The sequence below is a fragment of the Schistocerca americana genome, chromosome 5, assembly GCF_021461395.2.
Source record: "Schistocerca americana isolate TAMUIC-IGC-003095 chromosome 5, iqSchAmer2.1, whole genome shotgun sequence".
NCBI classification, from domain to species: Eukaryota; Metazoa; Arthropoda; class Insecta; order Orthoptera; family Acrididae; genus Schistocerca; species Schistocerca americana.
In genome coordinates, this window is record NC_060123.1 from 67757626 (window position 1) to 67783677 (window position 26052).

The following is a 26052-nucleotide window of genomic DNA, read 5'->3' on the forward strand; positions in this document are numbered from 1 at the left end:
AAAAGGATGATTGTGATCTGATGATAGGGAATTCTACATTTGCTTTGGTGACCACTTTGAAGCCTGAGGAAAAGTCCTTATTCTTTAAGGCTGTAAGAAAATGTTTCTTATCATCATGTGATTACATGATACACAAATTTCCATTCAAAGATGAAGTGTTAATGCAGGCAGAAGTTGCAAATATTTCTATAATTGGGAAAGCATCGTTTTCCAGCCTTAGATTTTTCATAAACAGATTTCCTAATATTCTGACTAGCGAAAGTTAACACTTGGATACAGAAGTTGATATTCTTCACTCTCAGTTCTGTAAGTTACAGCTGTAAGAAACCAACTTGGCAGCAGAGAGAATTGATGTTCAGTGGGCGTTGGTAGGTCAGAAGAAATCGGCTGATGGGGTTCTTCAGTATGATAAACTTGCAAAGGTGATACTGGCTATTTTGTCAATTCCACATAGTAATGTGGAATGTGAGAGAATTTTTAACACAGTTACAAAGACCAAAACTCAGTTCAGGTCCATGCTTTCAGAAACGCCTTTGGAGAAATTTTTGATTTTAAAATCAGTTCAAAAAGGCAAGTGCTTTGAGCAGAAATTTAGTTCAGAGTTTTTGAAGGAGGGTAAGTCTGCTACGGGTGTGCTGAATAAGTACCTACCGTAATCAAACGAATTCAGACTGGTAAACTATTCAGATTATTTGCTAAGCCTAACATGTACATCTTGTATAAAATTGATTTAAATTTGGGAAAGCTGTCTTACGGATATAAGATGCCATGCAAATATGGATTGCATTATGAAATGAAAATGTGTGATCATTTAACACCGATTTATTCATGCAAAAACTGTGCTAATGTCAAAACAGAAATCTAATATACGTTAATTTGTTTCCTCTGATCGTAATTTCGAACTGTAGTTCTCTCGAGAGTGCTTCATTTGAATATGTGTGAATCCAAAGAAACCTGCAGAGCTCATCATTCATATTGTTCAGCATCTTGAATGATAAATTATACAGTCTGAAGGCTCAGGTATGTCCATTATTTAGTATTTACATGTAAATAATAAAGCAAATGTAATTGAATTGTTTCAGTTATTGAATTATTGCAACTTTAATCGTCAGGGATGTGTTGTAATTCACAATAGTACACCACTAAAATTCTCCTGATTTTTCACTTTTGAAAGTTGGCATGTCTGTGTAGAGTTTGTGTCTAACCTCCCTCACATGATTTTGACAATCAGTCGAATCATCTCTTTGGACGTTGCATGCATTGAAACTTCCTGGACTGTGCAAACTGTGTGCTGGACCAGGACTTGAAATAGGTGGTCTTCGCATCTTGCAAACGAGTGCTCTACCGACTGAGTTATCCAAGCACGACTCATGATCTGCCGTCTTAGTTTTACTTCCACCAGTACCATATCTCCTACCTACTGAACTTCATTCTGGATTGTATACATCGTCATCCGTGGTAGGTGTTCTTTGTTGCGATGACCATTGCTCGTCTTGCACATCTGTTCTGCCTATATCAAATTTCTGGCACCAAAATCACAACAGTTCTCATGATGTCACATTCACTACACAATCTTCCCCAAGTAGATGATGCACTGCAGCTGATAATATTTTCTTTAAGCCCAAAAATCTTATTACACTTCGCATTTCAATTGCCGACTGTGTGTCTGTGAATGCCTCAGTCTTGAAACTGTCTCAAAGTTCATCTGCATCTACCGACAGCATGTGGTCTTCTCTTCTATATAGCCATGGAACTTTGGTTTGGACGAGGTATTTGCATACCCACATGGGCTCTTGTTACTGTGCTCATTTACAGAACCACATTCATTATTTTTACTTCCTGCACCAAGCTGTGACTTTACAATCCATTTACAAAGCCTCTCTGACAAAAATAGTGAATTTTTATGAAATTTGTGATAATTTTTGTGAGCATTTGCACATTAGGAGAAGCAGTTGATAAGTCTGTACCTTTTTATTCATTGTTTGCTTCCTTCCAGGCATAATAAAATAATTCCAGCCATGTTCTAGTTTTGGGGAAGTAACTTCCACATCATTCTGTAAATAACTTTGAAAATGCTTTAGATTTCTCTCGGTTGTTAGTGGTGGAGGATGGCTGCATGACACATTCTGTACAGTGGGAGGCGGAGAATATTGTGCAGTGTCACAGGTGTGCTCTTACTTTTCTATCCCACATCATATGCCCCTTCTGTTCTCCACCCTGCTACCTGGCAATACTGGGATATGCTCAGTTTGGGCGGACTCACTCAGATTCACTCTTGTCGTCGTCGTCCTCCTCCTCCTTCTCCTCCTCCTCCTCCTCCTCAGTCCGAAGGCTGGTTTGTATTCTCTTCTTGTCTAAACTCTTTATCATCCATATTTGACTTCCATACATGGCTACACTTCATACAAATACTTTCAGAGAAGACTTCCTAACACTTAAATCTATAATCGATGTTAAAAAATTTCTCTTCTTCAGGAACACTTTTCTTGCTATTGCCAGCCTAAATTTGATCTCCTCTCTACTTCAAACATCATCAGGTTATTTGTTGCCCAAGTAACAAAGCTCACCTACTCCTGTATCGTTTCCTAATCTGATTCCTTCAACACCACGTGATTGAATTTGATTACATTCAATTATCCTTGTTTTGCTTTTGTTGGTGTTCGTCTTATATCCTCCTTTCAAGACACTGTCCATTCCATTAAACTGCTCTACCAAGTCCTTTGCTATCTCTAACAGAATTACGAGGGTTGAATGAAAAGTAATGCCTCTCCCTTCATTAATTGGTTTTGGATGGGAATATTTTAATAAATCAAATGCAGAAATAATCCTTAGAATGTGATCTTTAATTACCAATATTCACTTTTTCCCCATAATCACCAGCCAATTGGATACATTCCTGCCAATGATGAAGTAGTTTCCCGAAGCCATCATGGAAGAAGTCGACACTTTCCGCAACCACAGTCTCACAGTTCTCTCAACGTCTTCATCAGAAGCATAATGATGTCCCCCAGATCATCTTTCATTATCGGGAACAGATGGAAGTCAGGCGGTGCTAAATCTGGACTGTATGGAGGATGCCGTACGGTGGTGAGATTCAGTCTCTGAAGTTCTGCTGTGGTGACATGTGAAGTGCATGGTTTAGCATTGTCATGCTGCAGGAAAACATTTCCCTTTTCCTTTCGGACCCTTGTTAGCCGTCGTTTCAGAGTTCGCAGCGTTGTGATGTAACACTCTGAATTTATTGTTGCTCCACAGTCAAGGAAATCAACATGGATAACACCATGTGCATTCCAGAACACTATGGTCGTGATTATTCTAGCTGAGGGATGCACCTTGAATTTCTTTTTCTGGGGCAAATCTTTGTGTTGATATTCCGTAGACAGACATTTCGTCTCTGGGTCATAATGGTGTACCCACATTTCATCTCCTGTCGCAGTTGAATGGAATAAGGCATCACCTTCATTCTCATAACGTGAGAGGAGTTCCTGGCAAATTTCAAGTCTGCGCACTTTCATTTCAGGAGTTAGCATCTGGGATATCCATCATGCACGGAATTCTGCTAGCCAAGCAAAGCACTAATATGACCCACACGTTCTTGTGAAATGCCAATTGTGTTTGCAATTTGTCTCTGAATGGTACGACGATCGTCCTGAATCAGTCTACTTTGCTTGTGAAACTCTGTGGTTGCTGTCACAGGCTGACCAACTCTTTGTTTGTCATTTAGGTCAGATGTTCCCGTCTCATTATTAAACTTATTCGCCCAATGACGCACAGTACTCACAACACAATCACCATAAACTGCTTTCATTCTCTGATGAATCTCCTTCGGGGTGACACCTTCTGCTGTCAAGAATTCAATGACTGCAGGTTGCTTAAATCACATTGACTGACCGTCTGCACAGGTTCCATACTTCACACTGTAACAACACAACCGTTCAATGCTGAGGCTTCCCGGCTACTGGAGCTGTAGAGAAGAGGCTACGGAACAAGCCAGTACCTGCCACATACCAATGCTGCCAACTGTTGAAAAGTTATGAAAGTGGAGGCATTACTTTTCAGTCAACTCTCGTACAATGTTATTGGAAAACCTCAGAGTGTTTATTTCTTCTCCATGAACTTAAATTCTTGTTGTGTGCGATTGTAATACTTGTGTTTGCTGTAAGTCACCCTTATTAATCACGACAGTGATTTAATAGCCTCACTACACATACACTAAATAAAAAATCAACACCTAATGTTCTGCATGGTCCCCAAACTGCACACTGCAAACTGTATGTTGTAGTCATTGGGACAGTGCTATCCTGGTTGTTGGTTCTTCACTTAGAACTTTGGCATTTACATCTGAAAAGAGTGACATGACTAGTGATGAGTAAGTGTATGATGAATTATGGTTCCCATAAGACATTGGATAGTTTAGTATGGAGGAAAATATAGACTGGTGAAAGATGGTATGGTGTCTAATTTTTGGTGGTGGTGGTAACAGTAGTAATAGTAATTCTCCTGCCCCCTGCTTTGGAAAATGTTTCATTTAAAGTGGAGCGCCATGGGGTATTGAATGAGTGACATTGCTCATTAATGAACAACACATTTAGATGGGTACTGGATGCAATAGATGTGTGATGTCAAAGTAGGCACCTTAGATATGACTGCTATTAGTGGGTTTCTCAAGCACATCCAATTCAGACCAGCAAGTAGAAGCAGCTAGACAATTTTCTCTGACAGTATTCATCAACTGTCCTGTTAGAATGTGCTGTGTTTAAAATTTTTTTTGTGCCTTGTTATTTTCTGCCTAGAGTTCTGTGTGCACTTTTTGATGCTGTCAATTTGTGTTGTCACTTGAGAGGTGGAGGGGATTGACCCAAATATTTTTCATTCATGAATAATGTATATTTTGGACTGGTAACCAAGAAGGGCTCAGTATCTGAAGAATGGAATAGCTGGCTAGATTTCTGGCTTTTAGCACATAACAGCTTACTTGTGGTTAACACCTGACTGACTTTGTTCCCTTTGCCTCGTCTCCTTTCAGTTTTTTCATTTACTCAAATCTGGCAGGAAATGCCATATGATAACTCTTGCATTGTCTCTGTATTTTTATACATTTGGATGTAGAGTCCAACAAGCGTTCATGTAGTGAGGTGTGTAACATTTTGTTTATCACCAGCATTGGTTTCAGAATCGCCATAAAAGCAGAGTGTGGTCATTAGTTTTTATTTCTTGAATAACTATTGTCAGGCTGCTGCCAAAGTCCCTGAAACGTCATGTGTGTGGAGCACATTGTGTGGAGAGGACATCCTAGTGTGAAACACAGCTCTGGAATTTGTAAATGTTGCCATGGTGACACTGCCATGTTGCCATGACCACAACTCGAGGTTGCACATATTCAATCGATGTGTGACCAACATGGTGTAGCAACAAATAGCCGCCTAGTAGCATTGGCAACATAACCCCTGCTGTCGCAGACATTCTCTCATTGGCTCGACTAGTCTTCATCATCATCAGCTTTCTGCTATATTAGCGGGTCCTTTGCCTCTCCATTTTCTGCAATCCATTGCTTCCTTCTTAAGGCTGCTGTATGTTGTACCATCCATCACGTCTTCCAGCATCTGACATCTCTTCCTTCTTAGCTTCCTTTTCCCTTTTACATAACCTTCTAAAACTGTTTTTATCGGCCCATCAGTCTTTCTTAATAAATACCCAATCCAATTTCTTTTCCTTCTTTTTATTACATCTAGTAACTGTATTTTCTCTCCCACTCGTCTCAGTACCTCCTCATTTTTTACTCTGTCCATCCAACTTCTTCTTTCCATCCTCCACCATGTCAACATTTCAAAAGCCTCCTGCCTTTCTCTGTCTTTCTTACTCAAAGTCCATGTTTCAGCGCCATACAGAAGAACACTCTATACAAATCATTTTATGAGTCTTTTCCTCAGTTGTCTGTCCAGAATGCTGCAGAAAATTCTCCTTTTCTTATAAAATGCCTCATTTGCAATTGCTATCCTTGTTTTAATTTCTTTGCAGCACTTCCAGTCAGTGTCTATCCTGCTTAAAATTTTGCACCTGTTCTAATATTTCTCCATTCGGCATAATTTTTATTTCTTTATTTTCTCCTAGTGCTAATACTTTCGTTTTCTTTGTGTTAATTTTCATTCCATAATTTTTCCATTAGCTTCAATGGTGTCCACAAAATCCTGTAATTCTTTTTCCCCTGTGGCTAGAATGGCTATGTCATCAGCAAACCTCAAACAACCTACTCTTCTTCCTCCAATTTCTACTCCTATGTCGTCTAATGAGCATTGGTCAATCAAATTTTCCAAGTAGAGGTTGAAAAAGGTAGGGGATAGACAGCATCCTTGTCTTACTCCTTTTCCTAGTCCAATCCAGTTTGTTCTTCCTCCACTCACTTTAACTGAGGATTTTTGATTCAGATATAATGAGTTTACAAGTCTTCCGATTTTCCAGTCCTCTGTCCTTTCCCTCATTATAGTCGCCAGCTTGTCCCAAGCCATTGTCAAATGCCTTTTCTAGATTGATGAAGCACATATAGAGGTCTCTTCTTTTTTTTTTCAATTAAAAACTTTCTCCCAAGATTCGTAGGAGCCGTATTGCATCTTTGGTGCCTGTATTCCATCTAAAGCCCTGCTGCTCCACGCCAAGGTTCTCCTCCATTACTTTTTCAAGTCTCTTATTAATTATTCTTAACATCACTTTGGCTGCATGTGAAATGAGGCTGATTGTCCTGTGCTCACTGCATGTCTTGGTTCCTTATTTTTTCGACAATGGAATCATCACTGTTGGCACAAAGTCCTCGGGCCATTCACCACTGTCATATATTTTATTACATAACCTCAACATTTCTCTTATTCCATCTTGGTTCAAGCATTTTAATATTTCCCCCAGTATCGTATCTGTAACTAGTGCTTTGCCATTTTTCATTGCAGCTACGGCAGACTTCACTTCTTACATTATGATGGTTGGTCCTTCCTCGTCATCACGTTCGCTGTTGAGTGATTCAAGTTCCAGAGTATCTGGTTTGCAATCTTTGTCATATAGCTCTTTTAGATATTCTTCCCATCTCTGGAGGTCATTGTCACGATCTTTGTACACTACCTCTTTGTCTTTACTAAAAATTTCAGTAGTAGCACTTCTTTCTCTGTTTTGATCCCATGTCATAGGCGTTACTCTGTTGTATAGTAAGTCGTATCTTCCCTTCCCGTCCAGTTGTTCAATTGCATCACATTCCTCTTTTAACCATTTTTTACCAGCCTGCCCAGTTTCTCTTCGCAGTTCATTATTTAACCTTCGGTACATCTTTCTCGCATCTTCAGTGTTCTTGTTTTCAAATTTTCTTCTCTCCTCCATCTTGGAAATCATTTCTTGTGTGACCCGTGTTTTTTTTTACCCTTTTCCCTTTTACATATCCTATATTTTGCTGTCCTGCTTCCTTGACTTCAGCCATGGGGTTGGGAGCTGTGGAGTACGAGGTGCATTCAAGTTCTAAGGCCTCCGATTTTTTTTCTCCGGACTGGAAAGAGATAGTAACATGCGCATTGTTTTAAAATGAGGCCGCGTTCATTGTCAATACGTCCCAGAGATGGCAGCACCGTACGGCAGATGGAATGTTACCGGCAGAATGAGAACTGTTTTAAATACTTAAAATGGCGGCGTTTTCTTTACTTGAACAGCGTGCAATCATTCGTTTTCTGAATTTGCGTGGCGTGAAACCGATTGAAATTCATCGACAGTTGAAGGAGACATGTGGTGATGGAGTTACGGATCTGTCGAAAGTGCGTTCGTGGGTGCGACAGTTTAATGAAGGCAGAACATCGTGTGACAACAAACCGAAACAACCTCGGGCCCGCACAAGCCAGTCTGACGACATGATCGAGAAAGTGGAGAGAATTGTTTTGGGGGATCGCCGAATGACTGTTGAACAGATCGCCTTCAGAGTTGGCATTTCTGTGGGTTCTGTGCACACAATCCTGCATGACGACCTGAAAATGCCAAAAGTGTCATCCAGGTGGGTGCCACGAGTGCTGACAGATGACCACATGGCTGCATGTGTGGCATGTTGCCAAGCAATGTTGACACGCAACGACAGCATGAATGGGACTTTCTTTTCATCGGTTGTGACAATGGATGAGACGTGGATGCCATTTTTCAATCCAGAAACAAAGCGCCAGTCAGCTCAATGGAAGCGCACAGATTCACCGCCACCAAAAAAATTTCGGGTAACCGCCAGTGCTGAAAAAATGATGGTGTCCATGTTCTGGGACAGCGAGGGCGTAATCCTTACCCATTGCGTTCCAAAGGGCACTACAGTAACAGATGCATCCTACGAAAATGTTTTGAAGAACAAATTCCTTCCTGCATTGCAACAAAAATGTCCGGGAAGGGCTGCGCGTATGCTGTTTCACCAAGACAACGCACCCGCACATCGAGCTAACATTACGCAACAGTTTCTTTGTGATAACAACTTTGAAGTGATTCCTCATGCTCCCTACTCACCTGACCTGGCTCCTAGTGACTTTTGGCTTTTTCCAACAATGAAAGACACTCTCTGTGGCCGCACATTCACCAGCCGTGCTGCTATTGCCTCAGCGATTTTCCAGTGGTCAAAACAGACTCCTAAAGAAGCCTTCGCCGCTGCCATGGAATCATGGCATCAACGTTGTGAAAAATGTGCACGTCTGCAGGGCGATTACGTCAAGAAGTAACGCCAGTTTCATCGATTTCGGGTGAGTAGTTAATTAGGAAAAAAATCGGAGGCCTTAGAATTTGAATGCACCTCGTACCACTAAATGAGTCAGGAGTACACTACACATCAGAGGCTGCTACCCGGGTAGCTGACTGTGTGTGGGATGCACACAAGGGTTGGTTTTGAATTAAGTGACTCTCCATCCAGTCCAAATACCCCCCCCCCCCCCCCCCCTACACGCACACACACACACACACACACACACACACACAGATGTAGTAAACTGCCAAAGCATTTGGAACAAAGTGCCAGAGCTTGCAGTGCTCCTGAAAAGCAGTGAAGCTCACATAATACTAGGTACAGAAAGCTGGTTGAAACCTGAAATTGATAGCAGTGAGATTTTTTGGGAAAAGTAATGTGCGTAACAAAGGGTTGAGTAATTGGAAATGGAGGTTGTGTATTTGTCGCAGTAGAAAAGAAAGTCAAATCCACCAAGATAGAAATTGAAGTTGCATTTGAGATGCAAAGCTATGAGATACAAAGTTCACAATGTGTCAGGAACCAATATCATCACCGGTATCCTTATTTGCATGATGTGCTTTCTTGGTAGAAATGCTTCGTTGCTCGATTTCAACCCCAAGTAGCCAAAGCTAATTCTTTGGCTTCTACGAAAAGCTGGTTGAAAGTATCATCAACATTTTTCTCAGTGTCAGCAGTTCATTTTTGAGAACCCTAACAGTGTTGATTAACTCTGCAAAATCTGCATCTTGGTGCTGAAGTTGACGACAGATTGACTCATCCAGTGTAACCAGATACAGTATAACTGAGTGGTTGACAAAATCTCCCTTGGTGGTGGCTGCTGATAGAAGCATTGTGGGATGTGATCTTGTTGTCAAATTCATGAATCTTTCCCAGAGCCGAAACAACAAAACTATATATTTTCTTGAAATCTTGTGCACTGCAAAGACACTCAGTCCAACTAGTTAGTGTGGTATGTATCAGACCCCTGACTCAAACTTCGGTTAATGGTTCAAGGGCATATTTAATATTGTCCTATACTTTGGTGACCCAAAGAAATTATGTACCACTTCCAGAGTTCCTAGTGGATGTTGCATGCGTTTTATATCTTTCGTTTTGTTCATCGTGATTATGCCAGCCTTAAGGTAAGTGTTACTTGCATGGATGTTGAAATATTCAGAAGGTTCCACTTTGAAAATTTGGAGCTTACCAGGGCTCCACCATTTAGATAACTACCTTTACCAGATTTTGTCTTAGTAAAAAATGTGCAGGACTTTCAGAAGGCAGTGTCCTCTTTGGATGATCATACTAACCAAAAATATTTCTCCATCCAACTTTTGTTGAACTTATGATATTGGCCACTTTGCAAATTGAGGGGAAATTTGTAAATTGTGTTGGGCACAAAAAAGGTTTGAAAATGCAGTTTCATGTGGCCATCAACTTTTTCGTTATTTGTTAGCAAATAATTACTTATGTCCTACTTGCTGGCTGGTGATGGACTGTTAGAGCTTCATGTGTCAGTGAAAGATCTTGATTTTGCTTCAGGACCCTAGAAAAGTGATGTTGAATTAGCAGCAATAATACTTCTGTTGTTTGAAAACAGCAATAGTGGCAATTGTGTTGGGCCATCCATTTTCCTGAGAATACAGTTTCTCTTCTAGTCATGGAGAACTAGTTCAAAATGTTTCCACCCCTTTTGTTCTGTGGTGAATTGCCTTAGCTCTCAAAATCAAGATTTCAGTATACGAGCTTCAATAACATCGACTTTTACAATACTGTTGTGTCAACATTGTAACAGCTGGTAATGCATAGAATCTTGTACGAAACAATGTGTCCACCATCTCTATAAGGCCCCCCTCCCCGCGGGGACTTTCCGCACTTTGGCAGGTTTGTGCTTGGATACCACGGGCCCCCGGCTTTTGCAGCATCTTTTCTCTTCCGTGCTGTAGGTTTATCCTCTTGCTATTCCTTTTCCTCTCCCTCGGAGAACATGTCTGTTTTTTTGAGGATGTGTTCCACATTTTCAGTAGCTGACATAAGAACAGTCTCACCACTGTTTTTCATTCCTTTTTTCCTTTCTTCATTCACTTTCTCCTATCCTTCCTCTGATTTAGTGTTTGAGGCTCCTCTTTTTCTTCTTCCTCCCTGTGCTCTCCTGAAGGCCAGCCCATGCATCTGACGTGTTGATTGGGTAGCACATAATTCCCAACCCCGGGTTGACAGATAGGATCTGCATATACCCCTTGGTACAGTCCAGGCCCAGGTAGGGGTGCTTGCCTGAGCTGCTTTCTTCCCAAATTGCCGATTGGTCCCTCTGTCAGATGTTTGGGAGGTATGACCTGAAGAGTGAACAATCACCTAAGGTGGATGAGTCCCTTCTGGGGAGGGGGGAGGGGGGGGGGCAGTTGGAAGGAGTGCAGGGGGGGGGGTAGTTGGAAGGAGTGCGCCATTGGAGATGCTGGCAGTCATGGGGGATTTTCTCACAATGAATCAGTCATCATCTTCCCAGTCCACACCTACCAAAATTAAACAGAATGAAGCTCCAGATTCAATGACACTCCCAGCTACACCACGGTTCCTCATGGTTTCACGTACTGAAGGCGGTCAGTCCTGTGCAACAGTAAATCCATTTCTTATTCAGAGAGGTGGTGAGATCAATTGCTCGCCCTGTGAAATCCTGCTCTCATTTATGTGGTGGCACTTTGCCACTGATTCTCAAGCACAACAACTGCTTCCTGTTTTGCTTCTCCATGACTATCCTGTTCATGTCAAGGCCCATAGAACTCTGAATTCTTCCCGTGGGGTTATTTACACTAGGCTGCTCAATGGCCTGACTGAGGCAGAAATTCAAACATACCACTCTGATCAGGGTGTCATTGGTGTCCATCAGGTGATCTTAGTGCCCACACACACACTTTGTTCCTCACCTTTGATAGAGTGCTGCTTCCGTCTAAGCAATTACAATGGCAACCATTGCCTCTTGTCCCATGTATCTCGGTGAGCAAGCTGTCCAGGAGATCTAGGTGATGGAAAAAGTGCCTTACCCGTTTGGCAATGACGTAATTGTACTCAGTATCATTACTTTATTGCAATTTGTTCGGTGGTTATAAGTTTTAATTTTGATTTTAAACTTCACTACAGTGGAAAGATCAGTATAATGTCAATAATATTGTTGTTCAACTATGGAAAATCCAGATTGGAATATAACAGTATTAAAATATTGTTGTTTTTATATGTATGGAGTCTCCTGTTACTGTTTAGTAAAACAAGTTTATATTTATGATTGAAAAATATAATCTGTGAATGTTCTTTCTTAGTTTTGGAATAAGCTGCTGTTTTTCAAACTTAATCACTTGCGTGGCCTGGGTAATACTGGAATGTTCACTTTGTGATACGAACAGACGTTTTTAGCAGAACCATCAGACATGCCATACATCGACAGTACCTTCATTTTTTACAGTTACTGCCCTCACCACATTCAAAAGTGCCTCCCTTTCATCCTTAGCACTGATGGGGCACAAGACAGTGGAACACACAGCATGGACTGCAGAACAAAAAGAAATCGCTTTGGTCTTGTCACATTCAAAGTAGTAGCAATTACATCAAACATATATCGTTGTTTTTTTAGAAGCATTCGATGTTACAGACAAACAAAAATAGTTTCCCTCTCTCACTGTATCTTCCCTTCAACAAGTTACAGTGAAAATTTTGTCAAGTAGCCTATGTGACAAGTTGTATGTATATTTTATGTTACAATAATTATACTTTATTTACATTATCTGCCTTATAAATACTTTAATAGAATCCTTAAGTGCTTCACATAAATTGATGAGCCAAAACATTAGAGAGTAGACCTGTGGCACTACAGCAGTAATTCTGCATGCCATAGATTCTACAAGACCTTGATAAGTTTTCAGAGGTGTGTGGTACCAGACATCCACACACAGGTGAAGCAGTTTCCATAAATCAAGGTCCAGTGGTTTGTGGGCACAGAATCCCAGTTGAGTTCTGTTGGTTCAGTTGAGGTGAATTTTGTGACCGAAAAATCAGCACGAGTTCACTGTCATGCTCTTCAAAACTTTATAGCACTATTCTGACAATGACAGTTATCTTACAGAAAAATGTTATCGCTATTGGGGAAGATGTTGAGCATGAGTGGATATGAGTGGTCCGCAGTAATGTTCACATAGTCCACTGCTGACTATGCCTTCGATTACCACCACTGGTCCTTTGGGAGCCCAGGTGAACATCAGCCATAGGATAATGATGCCCCACCTCCCCCAGACCACTCAGTTTCCAAGACACAGTGCATGTCACAGGCAGCTTTTTATCCTCATCCCGATGTATTTGGGCATGACTATCAGCATTGTGTAACAGTAAATGTGATCTGTCCAACCAAGTGACATGTTTCTGTTGATCCAGAGTCCAATCTTGATGAATTCGTGTGCAATGCAGTTGCAATTGACAGCATTGTCAGGTCAACATTGGAACATGTATGTGTCATTCCTAGCTGAGCCCCTCCTCCAGCAATGTGGACTGAATGATGTGCACCAAAATACTTGTGCCTGCACCAGCTTTGTTCTCTGTCATCTTATCTGCCACAGATCGCTACCTATTCTCCTTGATAGTTGGGGCCAGCCTCTGATTTCCATGTTCTGTGATGAGATGTGGACGTTTGACATCTTATTGTTTACCCACAGATTCACTGTCCTTCAACCACTTTCCATAAGTTCTCACAACAGTAGTACGTGGACAGCCAGCCAGCTTTGCAGTTTTCAAGATGATCGTCCCCAGGTGTTGCACCATAACAGTCTGTCATTTATCAGAGTCGCTTGTGTCAGTGGATTTCTCCTTTTGCAGATGTACCTTTGTTAGAATGCTTTCCCATTCATCTCTGCTCTGCTTACATAATTTCCCTACCATGTTCCATTCATGCAGTGCCACTTGGTAACATTAGTTCCTGCAGTTGGCATTGGTCTTCCTATTTTGGCTCATCAGTGTGTGTTGCTGTAGACATTAGAGCCTATACGAGATACAGCAATTACTGAAATATGGAACAGTTATTAAAGTAAGAGTCTCCAGTTACTAAGAACCAGTTTGTAAGTGCTAGCCTTTGATGTTGTTTTCTTTTTTCCTTTTACTCTTGTTTCAGCTGTTGTAGGCTCAAAGAGAAAAGTAGTTTCATCATCTGATCTGTATCTCTTTTTTTTTTTTTCAGGCAAAGAACCAAAAGTCATATGTGAGCAGTGCGTAACAACGAATGTGAAAAAGGCTCTTAAAGCGGAACATACAAACCGCTTGAAGACGGCATTTGTGAAAGCACTGCAGCAAGAACAGGAAATAGAGCAACGTCTGGCTCAGGCAGGCGGGGCGTCTCCCGAGCCTGTGGCTGCCGCGGCAGCTGTGGCGGCAGTGGCAGCCGTGGCAGCAGCACCTCCTCCTCCACCTCCCGCAGCACCGAAACCTGCAACGCCTACTCGTCAGCACGCTCCGACTCCCCCTCCTCCCCCACCGCCGACACCTCCGGCGCGGGAACACCCGTTGGCCAAGCTAGCGGCTGAAACTGCGGCTGCGGCTGCCGGCAAGTTTGGAGCTACGTCAGCTCATCACGTTGCTGCAGCCTTACATCAGCAGCTGCTCCGTGGCCTCCCTCCACATCAGCCATTACCTGCACACGTGCTTTCCGCTTTCAACCCGATGCTCTATCCGTACCAGCTCGCTGTTGCTGGCAGCAAAGGACCGGTTGCGACTGCTGCCGCCAATTTAGTAGAACTGCAGCGTCAGGCAGTTGACCTCCAACGTCAGTATCTTCTCGATATGATTCCTCCACCTTCACCTTCGCCCTCTCGCTCGCACATTAACAATTGGAAGACGTGATGGCCGCCCGCTCCCTGGGATCTCGCTGGCCGGTAGACCCCGGCTCGTGTTTCCGCAGGGTCTCCGGTGATTGCCAGCAATATTCTGGTGGATGTAATTTATACAGTCTGTCTAGGTGACATTTCTGAATAGTGGATTGTATCTGAAACGAGTAACGTGATGTAGTTCATTGAGGAATGCTGTACCTGAAAGTGAGATTTTCAGCTGGTGTCTGAATGAAATGGCATTTCTGCTTAAGAAGCTTAATGCCATTTTCTGTTTCGGGTATATGTGTAGCGGGTTTTCTAAGAATGTACAAAATTTGAAGGAAGCTTTTAAGCAAGTGAATTGAGGCTGTTAAATACAAAGATCTTAGTAAGAATGTTTAGGGGTACTTTAAGAAAAAAATATTTCTCAGTAATTTGTCAGGTGTGACATATAGATTTTATTATCCGTAATGCATGTTTTTAAATAATGGAGCATTTTTCACTAAAATGGTTGTGGCCATCTGCAGTGTATTCTCTTGTTCTGACACTGTAGAATTACTGTATAATGGAAATGGCTCTTGGTGCACAGATGGAGTATTGGGATTCCAGTCATTGTGTTCTTTGCCAGTATTTACACAGCTTATTTATTTTGTTTGAACAGTTATGACTAGTTTTTGTATGAACATGCACATGGCAAACTTTCTGGCGTTGTCATTCGTTTTTAGAGGATGTGTTTTTAGGATGGCTGGTTTGATTTGATTCTCTTTCTCTGTCTGAAGTGTGTGTGTGTGTGTGTGTGTGTGTGTGTGTGTGTTTGTTTGTTTTTGAGAGAGACAGAGTGAGAGTGGGTGGGTGGGGCTAGAAGAAAAAGGGAATTCATTTAAGAGTTTATGCTCATTTGTATTTATTAAGGTTTTTCCTTTTTTGTTCTGTGAATTAACTGAAAGGAGTATATTGTATTATCTTTTCAAACATTAGTGTTTAAAAGGTCTTGTAGCCACTACAAATTGTATATTTATTTCTTTTGTATAATTTATTGAATACCTGTGTGTGTGTACGTGTGTGTATGCTCTGTAAACAGCTTTTATTGTTTCTGTTATTACCTCTGTAGTGAATTTCTAGTTTGTGATGGAAGTGTAAATCTAAGCTGTAGATAATGTATTACATCGTAGGAGAATTTCACAGTGTCCGTATCTGTCATGTCCCTTGTGCATCTGTAATCTCAGTCACTTTGTCAATTTTTCTGATAAAGAAGTTGTAATCTCCATTGTCATCATATAACAGGTATCAAATTTCTGGGAATTTCAGGTAACCGAAATCACCTCATTGTTTGGTATAAATGGTGCTAACAGTAGTGTACCTTAAAATGTGCAGTACTGAACATCCAAGCACATTTTAGTGTCCTACTGCTAGGATATAAATATAGTCGTTTTTGCCATGAGTTTGCAGGGATTTTACTGTAATACATAAAATATATTTTACGAATGACAGGTTTATTCTTGCTGTTGTGTGATGGTTATATACCTTTGATCGACAAAGCTCATAATTAAGAAATAAAAAATTTGATTTGCTACTCGTGTTGCGAGAATTGCCAGTTAAATTGGCAAAACAGAAATCAGGGTGATGTATCTATAATTTGGGTGCCTGCCGTACACATTGTGGAGTGTAAGGGGGTTCTTGCCTGTCAGTTATCTAGTCGTTGAGCATTCTCGTTTCTTTGTGTTATTAGTTTGTGCAGTATTTCAGTTATTTGATTGTAGCTAACGAGAGATGCCGATCTGAATTACCATGATTTTGTTCAACCAACTTTTCTTGTCATTTCAGAATTGTGCTTTTTTCATATTTGTATGAAAAAAACTTGTGACTTTGTTTTGGAAAGCTTATGTCTTACTGAAACAGTACTAATCAACTTATTAAATATTTTTGATTTTATTGTTTATTTATAGCTGTTGGCACCCTTTTTGTTTTGACTCATTCTAAAATGTTACCTCAAAGCTTTCCCAAAATATACGTAAATCAGAAACTTGTGCATTGTAGATAGTAGTAATTTTTTACAAGACCTTGAAACACTGGATGTATAGAGAATTACTGCGTACAATGCATTCTTCGACAAGTTGATGTTAGTGTACATAAATAATTTGAATGCACATTTACATTGACAGTGTAAATGTATTTGTGGTTTATGAATCTTGTAGATTTGTTTCTCATGAATTTAATTTAAAACTGTTGAAAGAATGTGACAGTAAATTTATGGCAAGTTGACTGAACAGCAGTCGGCAACTATGTTCTCTCTGTAAAAATAATCCCTCCAGTTCATTAATTTTGCTAACTATTTCCTTGCATTTCATGTTGCTATGTAATTTGTATGTAAACATTTCCATATGTATAAAAATAGAAAGATTAAAATCTTACGTTGGAAAATGTAATAACGATATCTGATGAATTCATTGTTGGCAGTTGTTACATTTTGCCTACTTGAGTATTCTGCTTGAAGCATGTGTGGACTACATCCTCCTCCTTGTCGGTGTGGATGAAGATTTTTGACACCCTAACAACAATGTTCTACCAACAAAAAATAATGAGGTTTCCTTTGTGATGGCTCTCTTTGTTTATGTGGTACTAAATTGTGGTATGTAAGCAAATAATGGGTCAAGTTCCAAAAAAATGTAAATTCGAGTTATTGGTGAAATTCTGCAGCCATTAATATATTTATATTCTGATACAAGCACCAGAACAGCGGGAAACAGTGTTTACTGCTGTCACAAGATGACACTCGTGTCTATGACCAACACCAATTTTCTGATAATGAGCTGTGCTCGAACTCTTCATTCTCTGTTACTGTCTTGCCACATATTTGTGTGAAGAGATGACAACTGAAGTAGCTGTATGATTTGTTTTCATCAATATGGCATTTGCTTAAGTACACTAACATTCAGAAAAAAACGGAACACCTTGATTGATTAGAGATAGGACGTTCATGTTCACAGAACATGTACATTAGTATGTTCTCCAGAAATGATTGGCATTTCAGTCACCTCAGTTTAGTTTGTGTTTTGTTGTTTAGTAGACACAGGGTTGTCCATGGGCCCTGATAACTTGTTCCAAGCATGACTGCATCGCCTTGTATAAGGCACGAATGGCGTCTTGTTGTATAGCCACCCATGCTGATCACCTGGTACCTGTGATGATTGGCATTGGATCACAAGCATTGCACCCATTGTTTCACCATATCCCACAAATTTTCGATTGCGGACAAATCTGGTGGGCAAGGGCGAAAGGCTGACATCCTGTGACACAGAAAAGGCATGTGTTCATGCAGCAACACGTGTTTGTGCACTGTCTTGCTGAAAATGGTATCTGGAGTGTTGTGCAGAATGGGTCGCTGGGTGTCATTCACATACGTCACACTGGTCAGTGCTGTGGACACACACCACCTGTGATTTGTGTTTGTACCTGATAGCACCCCACACCATAAGGCATTGAGTTGTTGCTTTATGTCTTGTGTGAATGCAGTTACTGTGATGCTGCTCTCCCTGCCTGTGGCAAATCAAAATGTGGCCATTATTTCCCAACAAATGGAACCTGGATTTATCCTAAAACACTGTCTGATGCTGTTCCTATCCCCAGTGACGACATTCCATACTCCATTACCATCTAGCATGTTTTTGCTTATTGGTCAGAGATAGACGGAAAAGTGGACGGCACGCACATAACCGGTGCCATAGTAAACAGCAACGGACTCACCCATGGTAGTGTGCGGCGTGCAACACTGTTGCGGCAGAGCCAAGGAAGATGCAGATCTGTGAAATGCCATTCAGGTGAGGTCTCGATATTTTGGGGGAGGGGGGGGGGGGGGGGTTCTGGGTGGCGCGATCTGGCTCGTCTCATCATGTTCTGCGGCCTTCCGTGAACCATTCTGCACACACTTGGTGCACTGCCGAAATACTTCATCCCGCACGAGCAGCGATTTCCCATAGGGATGCATCACATTCTTTCATACCAATATTGCCCTCTCTTACAAACTTGCTAATTTGACAGTACTGTTCACGCATATGTCTGCAAGGCATCTGCATGTCTGCTCAAGTCGTACGAATCCATTACCTTTCCTTTTAGTGACAATGATAGTTGCAGGCACATTTTACCAGTGGGTGGTAGTGCACTGCGATATCGATGTTGACATTGAATGTGTGGACTGACATGGTTCAAATGCTAATCATTTCTGCAGAACATACTGATGTCCTGTGAATATGAACGTTCAGCCACTAGTCATTCAAGGTGTTCTGTTTCTTCTGAACATGAGTATAATTATTGTAGATAAATAATATATATTATTGCAGAATGGAAATGAAAATTGCGCTGAAATGGGGGAAGAGAGGTGAAGGTAAATATGCTATGCATTGCCTGGTGATAAGGGAGTTGTATTTTGCAAGGTTCTCAACTTGGAAAAAAGAATATTTTGTATGTGAACACAATTGAAGAAGAATGGTGAGTTTGTCTATGAAGAAAGACAAGGAAATAACTTAGGAAATATACAAAAGAAGATGAAAAGCTGGTTGAGCATATAACACCATACCAAGGCAAGAAAGCAATAATCCAGGTAAAAATCAGGTGACAAAGAAGATTGGTCTGTTCTTTATTTATTCAAAAATATTCAAAAGCAACATACAGATACTAAAATCACATACTGCTTCTATGCTAAAGTCTTTAAAAAGAAATTGCAGTCTAAAATGTAATCAATTTTCAAGTGGCACATGTTCTAAATGTGATCATAACACTTCGAAGATCGGCCACTTAGAAGAAATTGGGCCATTATGCAGTTTTTTAAAGTGTTACTGGCACATAAGTAATTCGTGTATCTTAAAGAATAATGCATACTAAAAAAGTACCAAACTTAAAGATTTATCTACTTTAGTTCTTTGATAGATTACAAATTTTAAAATAACGATGACAGAAATACAATTATCGTCCCAAGACAAATGTATAAGGTGAGTTTTTGAGCAATTTCTTCCTCTTGAGCTTGCAAAATTTCTTGCTCACTAAACAATGCACAAAATTGTGTCAATGCAATCATATTGGCTCAGCCATTCATGACAGTAGCTGCTCTATTCACTGTTTCTTTCGAAATAATTCTGGAAATTGACAGCAGAAGGCAGCACCAGTCAAGGGGCATTTAGGGAGATGTCCGTACATTGTTTTCATGCAAAGAGTCCAGTTTTTGAGCGATAGGTAGCTCGAATGTCCAGAAAATCATGGCCCAACCTATACATGGGTGCAGCCTTTTTAACACAGAGTTGCTGCCAGAGCTATTCTTGGGCATGGTCTCCAAAGTGTTAAAGTCAAATTGAGATGTGGCCCCAATAATAAAGACATTAAACTGCAATTAGAATTGCACCGCTGCAAAGCAAAGAAAACTATGAGTTCCATGAAAGCTGTCACAATCAAAAGCCGAGAGTCAAACTTGGAAGTTTGTAAAGCTGCAATTGATTTACACTAAAGTGATTTCTCTTCCTTCATCAAAGCACCATAAAATTTACTACTTATGGCAGCTCTCAGATTACAATTTTTGCTTTCATGTTGATGATGATCAAACTGGTCACGTTTCTCTGTGTGAGGCCTTATGTGACAGCGGTGGGAATGAAATTGGTTCCTGTCAGCACAAAGCCTTTACATCTAGTTATTTGTAAAAAGAAACTCGTAATGTGAAGTGACAACTGAGCAGAACAAAAATAAGATGATGGTGTTTCTGTGGGTTTACCTAACAACAAAGGGTTACTTTTTGGAAGCAGACTACATGTTTTTGGTAAAATTACTAACTTTTTCTGTCTAGTGACAATGATTTTGCTCACATTTTGAGAGATAAAAGAGGCCAACTGTGTGTGAACTTCCAAAAGATTTAGTTTGCATCATCTCAACAACATTCATAGTGACTGTTGTGTAAAAAAGAGATTTTTATGACTTTTAAGTCAGCTGCTCGAAAGCATATGAATTTCACTAGTGTCAAATTTCAGCAGCACAGTGAATCAGGCTTACTGTTGAATGGCTAGGGGTATACAAAATTCGGTTCGCTCTTAATGCAACTGAAGAGTTCAAGGAACTTTACATCTTAAAGAGGAATGCGAAGCCTTCTGATCTTCAACAGGTGCAGCTGGAAAGACTACATTATGATGATATTTGTATCGTTTATGTTAAAGCCATTGGTTACAGGCTGTTACCTCTTCTCTCTCTCTCTCTCTCTCTCTCTCTCTCTCTCTCTCTCTCTCTCTCTCTCTCTCTCTCTCTCCATATTTTGTATAATTTTGTTTTGAAACATACCTATTTAGAGTAAAACAAATGTATGACAAGAAAATGTCCGAAGTCTTTTCTGAAAGTATTTGTATGGAGTGTAGCCATGCGTGGCGGTGAAAGAAACATGGATGATAAATAGTTTAGACAAGTCGAGGATAGAAGCTTTCAAAATGTGGTGCTACAGAAGAATGCTGGAGATTAGATGGGCAGATCGTGTAACTAATGAGGAGGTACTGAATAGAATTGCGGAGAAGAGGAATTTGTGGCACAACTTGATTAGGAGGAGGGATCGATTGGTAGGACATGTTCTGAGACATCAAGGGATCACCAATTTAGTATTGGAGGCTAAAAATCATAGAGGGAGATCAAGAGATGAATACGCTAAGCAGATTCAGAAGGATGTAGGTTGCAGTAGGTACTTTGAGATGAAGCAGCTTGCACAGGATGGAGTAGCATGGAGAGATGCATCAAACAAGTATCTGTATTGAAGACCACAACAACAACACATGACAAGAAACCTGTAAAATTTTTGTGATTGTGTAATGTTCCCCAACTTTCATACTACTTTTGTATCAGTGCTTGAAACATTTTGTTGGATATCTCTAGTTCAGTGTTTTGACACTTGACTCTTTAATTTGCTTAGATGCTACAATTGTTATTGTGAAATAGTAAGTGACACTGCAGGGAGCACTAACTTTTATTTTTATGTCAGCATTCACAATGATTTCATCAATTTAAAATTGTCTTTTTTCAGCATTTAGTCCTTGTGTCCATTACCCATGCAGAAATAATCACAACAAAGAGTAAATTAATTAAAATTGTGACAATTTGATCCTTGCTGTAGAGCTGATAAACATCTTCTGCATGTGTATTTCATGCAGTAGTATTCTGCTGTAAGTAATTAAAATAATTTTAACAGTAAATACTGAGTTCTACGTACAATACTTTTGTCCGTTGTTTCTATGTCTTGGAAAGGTTAAGATTAGTTGGGTTGTACTTACACATTTTCAGAATGTATAGTGAATTTTCCCCCAAAATGTAGAGAGACAGAGTTGGCATTTAATTCAGCCTGTGAGCAGTGCAACATCAAAACTCCCCTGTGAATCTCTTATTCTCTTCCCCCCCCCCCTCCCCCCCCCCCATATATATAGTGATTTGCTGTGAGGTAGGTCATATCCCACGGTTGGAATGTAGATTGAACAGAACAGTAATAGTCAGTCAGCTCATAAGACTGGTATTTTGTGAAAGAAGTTACATTCATATTACTTGCTGATGAAGTGTGGATTGCTTGTATAAATTTGATACAAATTTTTAATGCTACATGTGAGAAAAAGAAAATGGTGTTCCACAATTTGAAGAATATAGACAGCGAAGACTTATCCTGATCATGGAGAAATCATAATTCCATATGGTTCAATATTTGATACACTATTATTTCTTACCCCTTCAGTTCAAAAAGTTTTGAGACTGGATTAATAAAAAGTAGAGAACAGTTGATATGGTGGTTTTGATGCTCCAGGTGTTCGACATAGTCTTCCCCCATTTGGCTATAACACAGAGAATGTTCATAAGACAATGTGAAATGGTCAGAAAAGTCCTTTTTGAGATGATGATAAATTCGTGTGCCATGTTGGCTTGACTGTCGGTTATGTTGTCATTCCGTTGATGCTTGTGAATTTTTACACTTTGTCGTTTTGCAGTATGTTTGTATTGATTACACAAAGTCTCATCACACATGATGATTTTATCCAGAAATGAATTGTCTGTGTTTTGTTTCACTTGAGTTGTGGCAGGCGTGCATGAGTCATCAGTTTTTTTTTTTTTTTTTTTTCCGGGACTGAGGATGTGTGGGACAAACTCTGCAAACAGTTTTCTGTTCTGCAAAACACTCTGGAGAATATATTAGACATGTGATTTAGAGATGCTCCTCCATTGCAGTTTGTGATAAGCAGAAGATCCAGATTCAGATCCTAATCGTGCACAAATTTTCCTTTTGTTGCAAAATCTGATGGTAACCATCAAGTTTTATCACCTTGGAAGAAAAAGCAAAATAATGATAATAATAAAATAATAATAATAAAAAGATAAAGATGCAATTGTGAAGCCAGGTGATGCAGGTGGTGCTTCTTTACATTTTCACCCTTCATTGCAACCCATTTTTCCCAATGGCAGTTGACTTTGGGAAGAACGTGGTTGTAGAATTAGCATTTTTACTGTTTAGGAGACATTCCACTCTAAAACTATCTTGCCGCAGTTGTGGAAGTGCCTACCATGCAATGATTTCTTCGTATGAGGCAAAAAAGAAGTAGTCAGTGCTGCATCATGAGAATACGGGGATGAGGTAAAATTTGATAGGCCGAAGAAGCAGCAAGTTTGTTGTGTCCTGTGCACAGTGAGCTGAGGCATTGTCATGGAGCAAAAGGAACCCCCTTGAACATTGTCCCCTGACATGTCATCTTGACAACCTCAAATTCTATATCAGGAAATTTTAGTAGTTTGTTGCTCTTAATGGTTTGCTCCATAGAAGCATCACCACCTTGCCAGTGATAATTGGATCCTTTTATCGAGCACCCAGTTCAGAGAATACGGTTACTGATAAGTTCAGAGAAAACTTAAGTCTCATTTAAATCATACTGAAAGCTTTCTCCGAAAATTATTTTGAGCAATTAGTTCAGGAGCCTGCTCAAATTGTATGTGGTTAAGAAAACTTACTTCGTGTCTTAGCAACAAATAGCACGGAGCAAATATGGAATGTCATGATGGATATAGCAATTAGTGACCACAAGGTTGTTGTTGCAAGACTGAACATTGTAACTTCCAAACCCACCAAAAATAATGCAAAATACATCTCCATAAAAATGCAGGTAAAAATTCACATGATGCCTTCCTAAGAGACAGTCTCCAATCCTTCCAGACTAACAATATAAGTGTAAACCAGTTACAATTTGAATTCAAAGCAATAGTATCAATGAGATATACATACTGAATGAATTAATAAGAGAGATTATGAATCCCATGTGGTACTTAACCCATTACTGGCCAAAACTCTTATCAGATAATTTTTTGCAAACTTTTATACATAAATACGTTACATTGAGTGATTAATTGAATAAAAAGTTGTTTTGAAAATTTTCAGTTTATTAGAACAAAAACTACAGACCGTCCCATTTTTGGGACATTGGCCAAATGCGCTATCCAAATTCACAACCTTATTCTCCATGCATAATATTGTAAGAAACAACACAAACAATAAATAATGAATGTTTTAATATTATTGAATGTCTATTCAGTATGAAATGAAGCAAAACACTTGTCGTGTACACCAACATTGCACCTATCACAATTATTATTATTATTTTTTTCCTTGCAGTAAGTACATCTCTTCTGTGTTTTACTCTCTTCTGTGTTTTACTTGACACAATTAAATGATTTCCTGGATCTTGTCATACATCTGTGCACACCCGTCTTCCCATCAATTTGCTTCCTTGTGGTCCTCTGCGTTTTGGTACTGATCCTGTTTTCTTTGATAGGTAAAACATCACTATTCCCTGTCAGACATCCAAAAGTGAGAGCTTCTCTCTAAAGTACTGTCTACATATTGTACAACAGACTCATTGTTCAGTGCATTTTTGTCAATGTCTTCTTCATCTGTTATTATATCTGCATCAGGTGGAATAATCGCCAATTCTACGTCGTCATCTTCATCGTCACTCTCTTGATGGTTCGCTAGTTCTGCTAGAATTTCTTCAAGTGTAAGTCCACACGGCATGTTTTTATCCTGTTGGAATCTTAAAATTGGAATAGAACATGAAAAAAAGCAGATATAAGGAACGTAAAATGCAATTATTCTCTGTATAATAAATGTATACAAGAATAGGGCACATCAACAATAAATGATATTGTAACATGCCATTGTCCCATTATTGGGACGCATAAAATATATCGATATTGCACTTACTTGAAAAAATCTGAAGTATACTTAATCTTACATGGACATCCATATGTTCATAACAAACACGCCCAGACAACTAAATCACAGCTCATTGTCGTCCAGGAACTACCAGCAGACATACAGTGCTGCCAAGTGCAAGAATGAAAAATCGGCAAGTTTATAATTTTCCTGACGTGAAGTACTTAGAAAAAAGTTATTTATTTTACATTTACAGGCGTTATAGCAGTTAGTTGAACCTACAGGTGCAACAATAAAGGCTAAAAGCTCCATTGCTTACGTAGAAATAAGTAAAGTATACACGTCCCAAAAAAGGGACAATGGCCAGTAATGGGTTAAAACATGTTACAACACTGTTGCAGAAGCAACAAAAGAAGCATGCCAAATAGAAAATAATGCCAAATCTCCCAAATTGGCCAAGTTTTGCAGAAGCTCTAAATTTAGTGTGATTGTCAATGCAAGACGCTTTTAATAGTTTCCACAATGAAACTGTCTTGAAATCTGGCAAAAAAGCCAAAAAGACTCTTGTTCTATGTGAAGTAAGCCAGTGGCAATACAGAGCAGTGTGTTCACTATGTGATAACAATGGTGATATTACTGAAGTCAGTACCACTAAAGCAGAGTTACAAAATACTGTTTTCTAAAATTCCTTCACCAAAGAAGATGAAGTAAATATTCCAAAACTCAAATCAAGAACAACTGTCAACATGAGCAACTTAGAAGTAAAAATCCTCAGTGTAGTGAAGCAGCTTAAATCACTTAATAAAGGCAAGGCCCCTGGTCCAGATTGTATGCTAGTTAGGTGACTTTCAGAGTATGGTGATACAATAGCTCCATACCTAGCAACATATACAATGGCTCGCTCGTCGGAAGATCTGTAACTAAAGACTGGAAAGCTGCGCAGGTCGCACCAGTACACAGGAAAGGAAATTGGAGAAATCCGCTGAATTACAGATCCACATCACTAACATATACTGTGTTTGAAGATTAAGCATTACCTCGAAGAAAACAGTTTATTGACAAGTAGCCAACACAGATTCAGAAAACATCATTCTTGTGAAATGCAACCATCTCTTTATTCTCACAACACAGGATGTCAGCAAGTAGCCAACACAGATTCAGAAAACATCATTCTTGTGAAATGCAACCATCTCCTTATTCTCACAACACAGGATGTCAGATTGATCCATATTTCTAGATTTCCAGGAGGCTTTGGACACACTTTCCCACAAGCAATTTCTTCTCAACTTGCATGCCTATTG

General features: G+C 39.8%; 1 protein-coding gene across 4 annotated transcripts in view; it reads left to right on the plus strand.

Annotated features, from left to right (window-relative positions):
- The window catches only part of LOC124615804 (transcriptional repressor p66-alpha), a 93932-nt gene extending 76950 nt beyond the window's left edge, over positions 1-16982 (plus strand). For all 4 annotated transcript variants that reach the window (XM_047143939.1, XM_047143942.1, XM_047143941.1 and 1 more), the window contains one exon: positions 13932-16982. In XM_047143939.1, the coding sequence (XP_046999895.1) occupies positions 13932-14590 (659 nt within the window). In that variant the 3' untranslated portion in view covers positions 14591-16982. The remainder of the gene's footprint in view (positions 1-13931) is intronic.
- The last annotated feature ends 9070 nt before the right edge of the window (positions 16983-26052 follow it).